The 14,805-nt window shown below is 43.7% G+C and overlaps 1 protein-coding gene across 1 annotated transcript in view; it reads right to left on the reverse strand.

Moving 5' to 3' along the window:
• Nucleotides 1-587: 587 nt before the first annotated feature.
• The window catches only part of BMP7 (bone morphogenetic protein 7), a 43,739-nt gene continuing 29,521 nt past the window's right edge, over nt 588-14,805 (reverse strand). The window contains exons 3-7 of the mRNA XM_065850000.2: nt 9,835-9,983; nt 5,863-6,060; nt 5,304-5,380; nt 4,591-4,701; nt 588-3,386 (exon numbers count right to left, since the gene is read on the reverse strand). Of these exons, the coding sequence (XP_065706072.1) occupies nt 3,237-3,386; nt 4,591-4,701; nt 5,304-5,380; nt 5,863-6,060; nt 9,835-9,983 (685 nt within the window). The 3' untranslated portion in view covers nt 588-3,236. The remainder of the gene's footprint in view (nt 3,387-4,590; nt 4,702-5,303; nt 5,381-5,862; nt 6,061-9,834; nt 9,984-14,805) is intronic.

Genomic DNA, 14,805 nt, shown 5'->3' on the forward strand with positions numbered 1-14,805 from the left:
CACGACTCTGCTCACAGTTAAGAGTAAACAAGAACCCAAAACTTGCTGTTATGGCCTGAAGATATAATGTTTAGCTAATACAGGGATTCAGACCATTATTTTTTCAGCTGCCTCCATAGCAATGCAGTGTGGTATCCACAGTAGGGAATCTCATGCCAGCAGCATCTCTGAAATATGCTAAAACAATCTAAATTAGAAAATGTCAGCTTCTTGGCTAATGTGCCTTTGGAGTTTCTTTTTTCCTTTCTTGTGCCTCTATAATTTTATTGGGATGACTAAATCTCTGAACTATGTTAGCAGTAAACAGAACTAATTTACCCCCTGCTTCTTTGAAACAGCTGCTGACAGCTGCACTATAATTCAATCATGGACCTTTGCAGTGCAGTCTGCAAAACATATTCATATTTTTCTGTGTTCTTCCCTCTCTGTTGTATTTGGACTGAAGGAGCAGCACCAAATAGCGACATGTGCCAGTTTTGCCTGTACATAGACACTGATCTACATGCAAACAGAGGCTCAAGATTAAGCATTGCCCAACCAAAAAGGTTCTTTGAATATAGGGGAAATAACCACACAGATACACAAAGTTGTTGGGATATCCTTTGTAAAGTTGCAATGATTTATTTTACTAGTTTGTACAAAAGGCTTCTGACAACTGCTCTATGAAAAGAATCAGAAACATGTATGCATTTTTGCCAACTGTTAATAAATATCTTCTTAAATAAGGAAACAAATGTGTTTAGGAACTGAGACGCATTTTTCCTGGATGTGATTGAAAAGGAATTCAGAGATGGAAATAAATAATTCTTCTTCCGCTTGTGACAACTATTTACATAAAAATGTACAAACAGTGAAGCTGATGTTGAGCCTAGCAACAGAAATCCTGTTAATATGTTTTTTAAAAAACCAAAACAAAACAGAAACAATCCCCACATAATATCTAATATATGAATCCTATACAGCAAGATACCGTGGTCCAAGTTAAAAATGCAATACACCAATGCAGTGACCACCAACACTGAAACACCCGCAAGAAAACCTAATCCTTGACTACTAAATAGTAGAAGTTAAGGCACGATTAGCTTTGAACTTTCTGGGCAGCACCTTAACTTCCTTTAGGAGGTTTACAGAAGCACTGGTGTATATACGTACACAACGTCAGAAGACACGTCCAATCTGCATTATTTCAGTGCCTCAATCTAAATAAGCGATGCACTGAGGGCAGTTTGGGCTGTTTATTGTAGATGGCCTTGTCTGCAGGCTCCGGGGAGAGATGGTCCTTTGGCTTCAGCTCTTCTCCTGCTGCTTGGCCGCCTGTAACTCTTTGGGCAAGCTCTCACCTCGGGGCAGTTGGACGTTTGCTGCAGTCGTGCTTGCGGAGCATCTGCATCACAGCCAGGCTGGTCCTGCAGATGTCTGAGTTGCCTGGGGTGGAAGTGGGCACAGCTGGCCATGCGGCAACTGCTCACCGAGGCCCTGGTCCAAACCCTACCAATGGCATGGACAGACTTCTACTTTCTCATAAGCCTAATCCTGCTACTGAGAAAACTGCTGGGAAAACACCAATTGACTTAAATGAGATTAGAATTAGACCATCAGAAACAAGCTTCCAATTCATTATTTCATAGACAGGAATTTATTTTTCTTTTTAAAGCAAGGGGTGTGGTCTGGATTTGATCTGCGACTTAAAGGAAGAAGAGCAGTGACCCATTGCCAGAATCGGGCAGTTGTGTTCATTTCTCTCTAACTCCCCTGTAAGGGCGCACATGGAGCAGTTCCCACTGCGGCTGCATTGCCCTGTCCACTCACTGCACAGAGAGAACCATCTCCAGGGATTCATTGTGTTCTGGGCCCATCTGAGGGAGGTTTAGGTTTTTGAATTTTGGAGACTGAGAGCTGGGTGTGCTGGGCAAACTGGTGTTTTATTGGACAGAATTTATGTCAATACTACTATTACAATCGCAGCGTATGCCAAAGTTTTGGATCGGTTTGTGACTGGTTACTGCTACGTTGCATTCTTATTCACAACGTTAATTGAGTTTTAATTACCTAAGCGTGATGTTTGTGTAACCTGTGATTTTTAAAAGAAGGGAAAAGAAAAGCCTTGAGGGGATGCTTTCTTGCTCCTGGTTCCAGCTTGTTGCTGTGGCTCTTGAAAGGGATTTATTTGTTTTTATTTTTTTGTTTCAAAGGTAAAGCCAATAATAGAGCAGGGGCTTTATTGCAAACGCTGACTCCGGGCAGTAAGGTTTCCCAGCTGGTTTCTACCTGTCTGTGTGGTGCTTACGGCGCCTTCTGTGCTTGAACCTCCATATTTCCATAAAAGCATCGAACTTGTTCTGTCAGTGAAGTCAATGGACATTTTCCAAACAGGAGCAGGATCTTTAGCTCTGTCTTTCACAACTCTGTAACTGCTTAGGATACCCCAGCTAAACCTTAGGCTTAATGCCTGTTTCTTAACATTTTGCTGCTTTCCTGTTTCAAGTTCAAATTCAAATTCTTTCTGGTTGCTAAAGGAAATTTCCTTCCCTGTTGACAGAAAAAAAAAAAAAGTATACCCAGAAGGTCTTGCTCTTTGGAATTATTTTCTTCAGTTCTTTCGCTTGCCAACTAGAGACATTTTTTTTGCCTTAGACTGATCCGTCCTTTGAATGAGTGTCAATCCAGAATACAGATTTTGCTACTGTACTTTAAAACTGGAAGTTGCATGTAATTAATCTTTGCTTTTGCTTATGAAATGGAAGCAAACAAAAGGATGGAAGCTATAATTCTCTAACAAAATACCTGTTCACTCCAGGTATATTTTGCTCACTTCTTTTATTGCAAACTGTGTTACAGGAACTACACATGCTTATTAGTCACAGCACATTCTCACCTTGGACAGATTATTATTTTTCAACTCACAATCAACAGTGGTGAGTTTGCAATTTTCAGAAAGATTCATTTGCAGAAGTATGTATTGTAGGAGCCAATTTGTAGGCAGATTTGGTCTTAAATGGTTTCTCTGGCTTGTTTCAGTTTACAAGCTCATTGTCTGTAATAAACTAAAACAAAATGTGTTCAAATGCCACTTAGATCCAGAAACTGTTCCATTGTCTGAACTTGCAGAAGCCCGGTCCTAAGAACTGTTTGGGCTTTTCTTAAACCCGTTGCCGGAGCGCTAACCTTTTCCCCTCCCCCACACAGCCGCACAAACCCACTCTTTACAAATAACTTGTTTTTCATTTCCTACAAATCTAATGACAGCCACATGCTCGTACCACCATGTTCCTGTATTTTTTTAAGATAACGTTGGAGCTGTCATCAAAATAGAGCACTGAGATGGCATTGAGTTGTGTAGGAGCACAGCAGGGTTTCGGCACAGTCTCTGGGTTTATAAAGTGAACCTGAGGAATGGAAGTAGAGGCATGTTAAGATTTACTTTTTCCCCCTCTCCTCCCCCGTATTTTTTTTCCCCAGGCAACCTTATGTCTGCCCCATACACACACTCAGACATGTTTTGAACACCTGGCTTTGTGTACAAACATTTTGAGATGTCCCCTGCGCAGGGAGGCTGACGCACGCACCCATGTCACATCTAGTTGGAAATCTTGCACTGAAGCAGGTTTTCATTAGAAAATTCCTGTTTGTCAGAGCAGTCAGCGCTCTGCAGAAGTGTATCGGTTACGATAAACTCTGCGGGATGTGCGGACGAGGTTTGGTGAGAAACCCCGTGGGTCCTGGGTGGGTGCCTGTCCCTGGGGCTGGCAGCACCGAGACCCAGCTGGGGCCAAGGGCTCTGGGTCCCCTGCACTCCCTGCTGCAGGACCTCAGGGAGAAGGGGTGGAAATAAATAACAAACAGTCTACCAGGAGAAAAACAGATGTTTCTTCCTTTGGAAATGCAGGCGCTTCTGTTTTCCCTAATACTTTTTGCAACTTTGTCCTTAGATGTGCACAGGACATGAAATGTAAATGAATGGGTGGGGTGTCCAGGCAGGTGAGCTGGACGGCTGGGGACCAGACCGTCTCCTGGCCCACGCCGAGAGCTCTGGCGCCTTGGTTTGGTGACACAGCTGGGCTGGGTGGCCTCCAGCCAGAGCACAGGCGCTGTGTCACGAGGACATGCCAGCTCGGGGCTCCCATCTGGACATCTTTGCACGATTTCATAAAACAAATACACCCACAGAGCAGCTGGGCTGTGTAATTTTGGGATTCACTGACCCCTTCCTCAGTCTACCCCCAAATCCTCTTCTGGCAGCAGCACACAGCAGATCCTTACGGAGTTTTTCCAAGAGATGCTGATGGTGGGCCGCACATCCCGCTCTCGCCTTCCCATGCAGTGGGACTGTATGTCCCACCATTAACAAGCCTCTCGTAGGGCCCTTTTAAACTGCAGAGCATGTCAATGCTTGCAGCAAACACAGGGTAACTCTTAGCCAACTATTAATTTAGGCCACTTGGCTAGACATGTTTACCCAGATGCTGCAGGCATCTTAATGAGCTAACACAGACCTTCCTTCTCTTGTTAGCTTAGAGATTTGTGCCTAAATTTATTTCTGAGTAGCACCTATCAGAAATAACTCTATACTAGGAGCTACAATGCACCTACCAGTGTCTGTACAATGGCATGATTTGTAGCATTCATGTATGAATTCAATGGGAAAGCACATTCTCCTTCACAGTAGTACGCAGCGTAGCCCTCCGGAGCGATGATCCAGTCCTTGATTAAAGACATTAGATTGTGGGAAAAGGCAGAAATTTTGTGCGGTGAAACAGAAAGGACAACAGCACATGAATCTAACAATTTGTACATCTAAATACAATTACAGTAGCCTGCAAAATAAAAATCTGGCATGCCGGCCTTTCTAATCCTGTCTTATACTCATCTAAAAGTGGCTGTTTTTCCCGGAGGGATATCTCACTTTGCAAATGTGCCCATAGAGTGCTAAACTTCAGGGCTTAGTTTTTTTCATTTGTTCAGCAGTGTCCTTCACTCATCACTGAAATACAGGTACAAGCTTTCTTTAACCAGGTCTACAAAATGCCAGACGAAAATGGAGAGACATCTGAGCATTCAGCACTGCCTGAGGAGATTCAGGACCACAGTTTCTCAAAAGGACCGAAGTACGTAGAGTTTCTAGCCAGTCTCACATTAAATATTTATATACCCTTGCTTTGCAGAAGCATTTCTTAAGCATGCTAAAGGCAATATACAATTATTTTGCCCCTAGGGATTACAAAAACTACACAGTTATTGATCTTGCTGTGGCAGTGATGTGTCAAGGCACCCCAGCTCACACCCTGGTTGCTCCCAGCCCTTACCTGCCACCCCAGGTCCCTGAAGCTGACGTAGAGCTCGTGCTTCTTGCAGGCTTGTCGCTGGTCGCTGCTGCTGTTCTCTGCACGGGGGGAATAAGGGGGACAGTTTGTAATGCTGGGCCGCCCCAGCACCCGCGGCCCTCAGCAATGCCCCGACAGGGAGAGGCATCACTGCTCAGCTCTTGCACTTGTGGCTGCTTTTTTTTTTTTTCCCCCTAAACATTTTCAGTTTTAGTCTTAAAATAATGGCTGGGTTTGATAAACATGAAATGTCCCTCTAGCTTTTTGTGGAAAGCCAAAAAATGCCTGGGAAAGTAGACTTTCCCCTCGCCCCCCTTGGGCTTCCTCTGACCTCATATAGGCAATAACCAAAGAGATCTGGTTTTTGCCAATTATATAAAAATAGAACCTGTGAAAGGAATGATAGGGAAAAGCACCCTTTACCTATTTTCTACATCCCTTACTGGCTCTGAAACCCAACAACAAGCAGACTGAACGTGGGAGAAACCATTCCCACATCATCCCGCACCCAGGAACACTGACCCCGCAACCTGCGCTGTACCTGCGATGTTTGACACCCGGAAAGCTTCCTGGTTCTTTGGCGTTTTGGATCGATTCTGGCTCCTCTGCTTCCCTCCCGTGGAGCGAATGCTGCGGAGATGGACCTCGGTGGCTTTGAAGAACGCGACCGTGAAGGGCTGCTTGTTCTGCGGGCCGTGCCTTCCGATCAGACCCGCCAGTTTGGGATTGATGCTTTGCCCTTAATGACAGAACAGGCTGGTAAGAGGGACTGTGGTAACGCTTCATTTTCAGCAGACATGATGAGGATAATGAGAACTGCTGGGTATAGGGTGATTCCTGAGCACGTCTCTATGCGTCGATCCACACAGGGCCTGGGCTTAATCGGCAAAGCTGAAAAGAGCAGCTCAGCACATCTAACTCCATTTTATATCTGCGTGTAAAAGTTACATAAAATAGTCCTACGTATAATTATTTTACCCTAAATCCGCTTAGCATTAACTTTTCCTGCATTCTTTAGAGGGGTTTCTTTAAGTTCACCAACCTATAATTTGAAGTGATCCTATAAAAGGAGCCGTAAAAGTCAGCCCATAGGAGCACTAAATTCCCACTGGAAGGTTATTAACTTAAAATAAAAATACCTTGTATGAAATGTTGACAGAGTTCCAGATATACTTTAGCTGAGCGAAACAAATAGTTCAGATGTTTAGAGACATTTTGATTGTTGCTGTATCTCAGCACTACTGTATCCTATAACTTTGTTGCAAAACCATTCTGCTTCCTTCATCCTGGGCTTTTAAAATAATTTGATTTTTGGTAAAAGATGATTAAGTGGTTTCTCTGTAGAATTAAACCAATTACTACAAAAAAAAAAAAAAAAGCGAGAAGTGGTGGCAGTGGGAAATGTAATATTTCTCCAAAGGATGTCTGGGTGCTGTTGTGAAACGCAGGGGTGATATCCAGAATTCTTCTGTTCCAAGCTATTGAGTACTGCTGCTAAGTCAAAGTTATGTTTATGGCTTTTCTGATCCTTTAGCTAATGACAGAGCTGGGCCCTGTCAGCCACAAATCAAATACGCCAAAGGACAGTGGACACTTGCCTAGAGAAGCCCTGATAGGCAGCAAGGCCGGGGAGAGCAGGTGATGGGCTCTACAGCCCACTGACAAAAATGTCCTTAACTTATTAGCTTCTGACTACCATGTGAAAAGAAGCTGGTAACCTGAGGTTCTTCTAGTTAATATTACATAACTGCTGGTTTTAAGACGACTAAATGCCGAGGTTTATAGTTATTGTCTACGTGTTTCCATCTTTGCTCTTGCACGTGGACAAAAGGCTGATAAATGTGACAGACCCAGAAAAAAGGGGCTGAGGTCCAAGCTCAAGAAATGGAGCGGCCTCGGCTGGAGCCCATTTTCTCTTTTTCTAAAAGTGTGCAGCCCCACAAGTGAGTCCCAGCTGCAATATATGGAACTGGTGGGGAAGACTGGCTCGAGAGGTGTTTTGAGGGGAGCTTGGCAGCAGGACAACTGCCCAGCATGGCCAGGCCTTGCAAAGCAGATAAAGCAAAACTGACCTCAGGACACGGCACCGGGAAAGCTTGGGTGAAAACAGCAAATGCAAAAACTCATGCAGGTAGATTTGTATATGTGGAATATACATCAACAACTTCTTCACCTTCTGCTTAAGATCAGTTAAATTAATTTCTTTTGCACAATTTCATCTGGACAGTGATACTGACATCAAATTTTTTTTAAAATAGACTGTATTGGCTTCATGAATGCAGATCTTTGCATGTAATGACAGATACAAAAAGTTGAGGTTTTTTTTCCTAATTTACTCAAAGCTTTGGGGATTGCCCAAGCATATAGTGTTGCATCAAAACCTTGCTGTGTTTGCAGCATATGATTTTCATATCAACTCCAGGCGTAAAAGCAACTTTCTTGTTAGTGTACACAGTTGGTCTAAATCCAAACTGAAACTCGGGGAGCAAGGAAGGACATGTCCTTGCCATTCAAAATAAAAGAAAAATTCACATGTATGGTGGAGAAATGTGAGTGCAAAGGTGTGCTGTCAGGGGACTTGGTTACAGCAGACAAGCAGACAATTGGGTCCTGTACCTCTGTATTTACTTTTTAAACACTGCAGTTGGCTTTTCTAACTTAAATGACAGGTTGATTAAAGTATTTTGTTAATCTATTTTGAGAAAGCAGCAAGTCACTTTGTATATGATTTCAACCCTTTGCAAACCCAGCTAGATTTCTCTGGAGTGCAAAAGGAAATCAGATTCCTCATTTTCATTGCATCGAATAACAGAGAATGCATTTATAACTGAACCTGGGAATTTCTGTCTTTGAAAGCTCTCTGTGCTAGATCTGGCTTTATGCTTTTATGGGTCCACTTCTAATTGCTCCAGCAGAGCAGACGGTTACTGCATGTGCAAAGTTGCAGCATCTCCTTGGATGCAGGATCCTGAGAAGTCTCCACTGATATCTGTAACGTATTGATAAATCAGCTTCTTCCCTCCTCAATGTTGAAAAACAGGGCTGACCTTTGCTGTAAAGTGTCTAGGTCATGATGGGGGCAGACAGAGTGATAAGGAGGCTTTATTGGTAGAAGAGTGTAAGCGATACTGTAGTATCTATAGTGTTTAGAGATATTAAACCTACTTCCAGCTATTGCTTTTCTGTGGACTCTGGGCTGTGTCTTGATAGTTTTCCTATGCATGAACCACAACTGAATGAATGTGTGGCGATTATGGACACAACTTCTGTCCTCCCAAGTATTTCATTTAGGAGGCAAACTGGAATCTAAAATCAAGTGTTTGAAAAGGGGTTAAGCTGCTCTTGGCTGTCAATATGCCTTACTGTTTGAAGAGATAAGAGTAACTTGTAAATAGGGTTGAATTTGAATCTTTATACAAAGAGGGCAAAAGGCATCTGGTATTGGGGTGGAGACCATGGGGAAGCTCTGGCTTTGTATCTGTGTTTGGGTTTGTGTGTTCAGTGATCACTCGAAGAGCAGCTTCAAACAAACCCTGTGCTCCACTCTGTGTGCAGGTCTCACATGAGTAAAATCACCCTTCCATGTAAATGACTGTTTCAAAACTGTTTAGCACAGTCTTTATACAAAATACTACTTACTGGAAACACTCAGACTGTTGCATAAAACCAATAATGAGTGATACCACAGATGCATATCTGGAGAATGAAATTCTGTCCTTACATCACTACATTCAGAGTATTTATAATAGTTTTGAGCTGGGTTTTTTGTAAACTTCTCCTGTGGGGCAGCCAGACAGTTCCAGGTACTGGGAACCCCCAGAAGATCCAGGATACTTGGGTTTACTTGCGCAAGTCTCCAAGTGAGCATCAGGAATCTTAATTTAAGACAAAGCAGTATGACTTTCTAGTTAAGACCTGGTTAGGAAAATTCCCCACCTGATTCTAAACACATGCTTTATGGAGATGTTTCAGAGCCAGGTCTTCGCACCCATTCCCAAACCTCACAGGTTTGTACCATAAGCATGATGCAGACCTTGGAGTCCAGACCAGGCATGACTTTACTGGTCATTTGTACTGCCACAAAGGAAATGAGGATGGTTCCTAGCTGTTTTCTGAATTTGAAAGGACTTCTGTGCCAATTAACACCAGCCTTCTACATCACTCAGTTACGTCTTTTTGCACATAGCACAGTTTCTTGCTCTCTCCTTGACTGGACTGCACTATCTGCAAATTAGTCAGCAGTCTATACTTACCTTGACAGGGCTGCGCACATAGCTAATAGTGAAATTACTGCAGACAGGTTACCAATCCATTGAAGCACTTGAGTACACTCCTAACCTGAAATATCCCTAAGGATTATTTTCTTATTATTATTTCCATCTTTGGCAAATTCAGGAAAAGCAGGCTTAAGAAATCCTACTCAAAGGAAGTAGTCCTGAATGCTGAAGGGTTCCCCTGGCTGGAATCATGTACCTGGAATGGAGCCTGACTGATGCTGGTGTCTGACACTCACCATCGATGCCTTCCACGGAGAGCTGCAGGCCCAGGTTGTGCTGGGGATTCACCACCCAGTGATTACTGGTTGCAGTAATGTCAAACACCAGCCACCCTTCTTCTGCAGCCCAGATTGTCCGGGAGTCGAGCAGGAACAAATCTGAATCCCTGAAAAAAAACAAGTGTAATTCCCAGTTAGCCAGGGTCTCTATAGGTGTTCACATATGCACTTTAAGCAACACGCTTGGTCGGCTGTTCAGCAACAGGCAGACGATGCCAGAGCTGTGCTGGCGTGATTTCCCATCTAATCACCTTCAGACGAAGTGCTTTTCTTCCTTTCAAAAAGGGAGGGTGGGTTGAGGTGGTTTTGGGTTACTTTGCTGTTACATTTCACCTTAGAGCTGCTGATGCAACTTCAGAAAAAAAGTTTGCCAGGCACAGATTTGCAAAACTGTTGTTTGCGGATGCAAACTTGGTAATTGGGCAGACAATGCTGCTCATTATCCTTTCCACACATAATTTCCAGACTTTTATGCATAATTGTAGCATTGGTGCAAGCCAGCTGGAACACTGGTGTGCATATATTAACATATGTAATGGTTTTTTTAAATTTGTTCATCTGAGGTTACAGATAATTGATTGAAGCAATAACCTTCTGCACAATCGTAGCTCTGCATTACTTTGGGTGGCAATTTTCTTTCAATTCATTGCTTAATTTTTGAAAGGTAATTGCTGAGTTATTCTAGTTGAAGAACTAATACCAGAAAATGAGAAAGATCTGAAACAGGGAGGATTTTGTGCATTTGATAAAGGTGAAATCATTCTGTGTTTATAAAACATTTCCTGGCAAATTTCTGTAGAATGAAAATTTGAGCAAACACTCATTCTTTAAAGGAAGGAATCTTCTCATATCGGAAATTGAAAAAGAGATAAAACTTGGATTAAAAATCTGGATAGTGGCGCAGTTCCTTTATAAAAATGACTTTACAAGAAGAACAAAGAAACATGGTGGAAGTGTCTAGACAAGTCCCGTAAACGCTGCTTTTGTACTTACAGTGCGCAAACGTGGTAACTTGTGTTAATTATATCCTGTTGAAATATCCTTGGGAAACCCTTTAACCATGTCCTCCAAGCTTAAAGAAGGACTCATCAATTTTGTCACTGTTGATTTGTCAGTACAAATATGTATGTATTTAACTTGGTTTACACAGTGCCTCTTGTTTGCGTGAAACATCAAGCGATCAAAAATGAATCTGAGAAGCGCTGTGGGCATGGAGGCTTTTGTCTCATAGCTTTTAGTGATTCCCTTCCCTGTGCGACACCAAGAAATTAGAGGCTTTTGCCCCACACAGCTGACTCAGAACAGAAATGGAGTTTTATTGCCATGTTTTCACTATCTAGCTTTCCTTTCAAGCTTTGTGGGGCAGGGTGTATAAGAGATGACGGCTTTCCTCCGTGAGCTAATGGATGTCACCGCCTCTGGCTCTGTGCTGGCTTACATGAAATTAAACTTCTGAAATTAGTTCCTGCAGAGCACGTGAGGACATCGAGGAGGATTCTGTCCTTTCCTCACCAATGCACGATGCTGTTTAAATACGGATACGACACTGACAGGGCTGAATATGTGGATAGAGCCAATGCTGCTGAGGGCACAGCAAGTTCTGCAGGGAAAGCAGCGGTTTTCTGTGCCAGCTCGGTTCGGAAAGAGGAGGCAGGGTCTGATGCTTACAAGAGACGTTTTGCAGGTAGAGGATTATAATGATTGTGATTCCTCCCTTCGCCCGGCATGTCCCCGCCATGGAGGAAGGCATGGGAGAGGGAGTTTTGCTTTCATTTACAGGAAGTTTTTGTTTTGGAAGAAGGTCTACATCAGAACTGCTGGGTGCACCTCGGGCAGCTGAAGATCAGTGGTACAGATAATCCCCTCCCTCCACACACGCATTAGTTACAGAAATGTAAGATGCCTGAATTCTAACCAGGGGACACGTTTCCTGGGGTTCCATCCCCACCCAGCAGCGATGGCCCTGATCCCGCTGTGCATGACGCAGCCGTGGGGACATCTCCCGCCCTTCCCTGTTTACAACATGCTGAACAAAACGCATCCCAGAGGAGCCGGGGACGAGGGAGTAGTACGGATTGGCCCGTTCCAATGGCTGAGGCCAAGTTTCCAGAAGTAAAGGGTTTTTATATTCACATACTGCATCATTTAAGCATGGCCCCTGACTGGAACTCATGATTCACACAAGGTTTAGTTAATAGGGACTTGGCTTGCTTCGTTTTATTCCCTTGTAATTTGCAGGTTGAAGATAATAGCAATAATGATAACTTTTTTGTTTTTAGCTACTGCTCAACTGCAGTATCATTACTCAGAAAAACCAGCCTTTAAGCTCCCCATGCTGACATGATGCAATCAGGGTAACCAGACAACACGAGGCATCAAGTACCAGGGTGAGTCAGTCTGGGAAATTGTATAATGCATTTGTTTTCCTGTAGTTACAGCAATGTGCAAACAATAGGCCTGGAGGGGAAGCCCAAAGTGAGAGAGATCAAAGGGACCCACTAAAGGGAAATGTCCTTCCCACACACACTTGGAACATTTGGACCCAAAAAGGCCCCGTGTCAGATGCTCTGGAGAAGTTCAAGCACTCCTGGATTAGCACTTTCCACTGTGGCCCACCAGCAGCAGCCAGGGATGAGATGCAAAACCTGAGTGGTGTTGCAAGCAGAGGCTACTGAGATTGTGGCGCATGTTCTGGTGAAAAGAAACCTCCTGTTCTTTTCAAAAGAACAACCTCTCTTTAAGTGAAATGCCCTGCTCTCCAAAGACTTACGGCAAACAGTGCTAAATCACTAGCTAATAGGCAGCAAGCCCTTTAAACATAATTGTTGGGCAAGATATAATAAATGTGGCAAAGAGATGTTATTCTGCTTAGACTTAAACAAAATTGTTCTGAGGGTTCCTATCTAATGAGTCGTCATATAAGGTAGTGCTAGTTAAGTCTAACTAATGTGGCTGGTTTGGGTTTTAGCTTTGAGATAAACATCTGAGCACAAAGGGAAAAGGTTTCTAGCGCACGTCTCGCCCTGTGGTACATTACCTACCAACTGTATGCATTCTTGGAGCAATGTGAATAATGGCTCTACAACCAGGAGGCAGAAAAGAACATTGGTTCCTTGGCCCTGTATTCAGTTCCTTTATTTGAGAACTTCAGAGAACCACCACACCAAGAGATAGGAAAAGGCACATGATCCTCATTTTACAGAAAATTAAGCTGGGACATGGAAATGTTCATGTCTAGATTAGAGTTACACGAATGATGAAGCCTGGATCCAGACCACAAGTATGTCTTGTTGAGACCACATCAAAATAGCTCAGCATATGAAGTACTTACATCAGTGGGAGTGTCAAAGCTTTTAGCAATGATAAAACTTAGGACTTTCAGCTCAGTTTTCTCACACATTGAGATGTTGATAGAGCCTAAGATAAGGACAGGAGGCCGGCACTTGCCTACTGATCACTTTGGTAGTGTCTGGTGTTGGATGCCAGAAAGGAGAGGTACCCCCTGTTAGAAACACTCCCAAAAAATTTGTCTACATGTCACATAACTGCTATGTGCGCTATGAAATTTCCTCAGAAAACCTGGTGTTCTCTGCGGTCAAGGATGAACAACAAGTATTGCAAAGTAAGAGTGGCTGGGGAGGGTGCCTGTGAGATCGTGTCTGGAAAGCAGCTGGAGTTATGGAGGTGGAAGGGCTAAAGCTGCCAAAGGGCCATGGAGGGCTGGTGGTAGGATTGAGTTAAGAAAAGGAATCACAGGTGATTAGTGGAAGAGGAAACAACCAGAAGAAGAAATAAGGGGAGACAAACTACAAAAAAAGCAAGGAAAATTATCCTGAAAGGGAAGAGTGAATTGTCATGTTGCAATGTGGTAATTCTAAGACAAGAAAAAGGATTAACAACCATGAAGCTTCATGAAAGCAGTATGTCTTTGCCTTTTGCTGGGGTCCTTTTTCAGTCTCTATGATGCGCTTTGGTTTGTAGCAATGGACGTTAGTAGCATATCCAAAAATCAGAAGTATAGCATCTCTCCTAATCACCTGCCTTGATGAGCTGGGGCGTGAGGAAGAACATGGACTGGAAAGAGAGACTCAGTGAAAATATGAGAGCTGGCAATTCTGCAATAGCAAGAGAGAACAGAAGACGAAACTCTGCAACTATAATGCTATAAGGTCTATACTGCTCTAAAGTAGCCCTGTTACCAAATAGCACCTCCTTGTGCATCTGTTTTCTTCATTCACCTTCCCCATCCCCTTCACCAGCTCTGTTATTTTAACCTGCTGGTTGACAAGTGGCAGTAAACACCCATGAGCACTTCCAAATGGGATAAAAACAAATGGGAAGGCGGGCAGGCAGCAGAAGCGAAGGTGACTTGCGGTGACTTTCACTACCTTGCAAGACGAGCGGGTTTCTGTGCTGTGCTGGCACTCTGGGAGCCTTGGGCTCACCTGGCCACGTCCAGCCCAGGGTCACCGCCAGCAGGTCCTGCTGTCCCCCGTGCAGTTGGCTACTCTGCCAGCCCAAACGGAGGCTGCCCAGCAGCTGCACCGCTCTAATCCCTACCTGCCAACTTGAGGAACTGCAGATTTAGCAGTGCTTTAAACAATAACCATATTCTGGCACCTTGCAAGAGACTTCAAATACAAATGTGGGTCAACTTTCCTGCTTCTGTTTTAAAGTAGGAAACGCTTAAAGCACAGATATGTTAAATGTCTTGTTGACTCGGTGTGTAAACCACAGCCACTAAGCCAGGAGTATAATACTCTCATCTGGATGGGTATTCCAACCCTAGAGGGGCTGTTTGGGTCACAGACATGGTGCAAGATAGTGAGTTTGCTAATGGACAGCCCAAGGACAGAGCTGGCACGGGAGGACTGGGGCAATTCACATCCAGGTTTGAGCAGGTGGAGGGAGGAGAAGGCAGAAAGGCCA

Source organism: Patagioenas fasciata, chromosome 16, assembly GCF_037038585.1.
Source record: "Patagioenas fasciata isolate bPatFas1 chromosome 16, bPatFas1.hap1, whole genome shotgun sequence".
Classification (NCBI taxonomy): Eukaryota; Metazoa; Chordata; class Aves; order Columbiformes; family Columbidae; genus Patagioenas; species Patagioenas fasciata.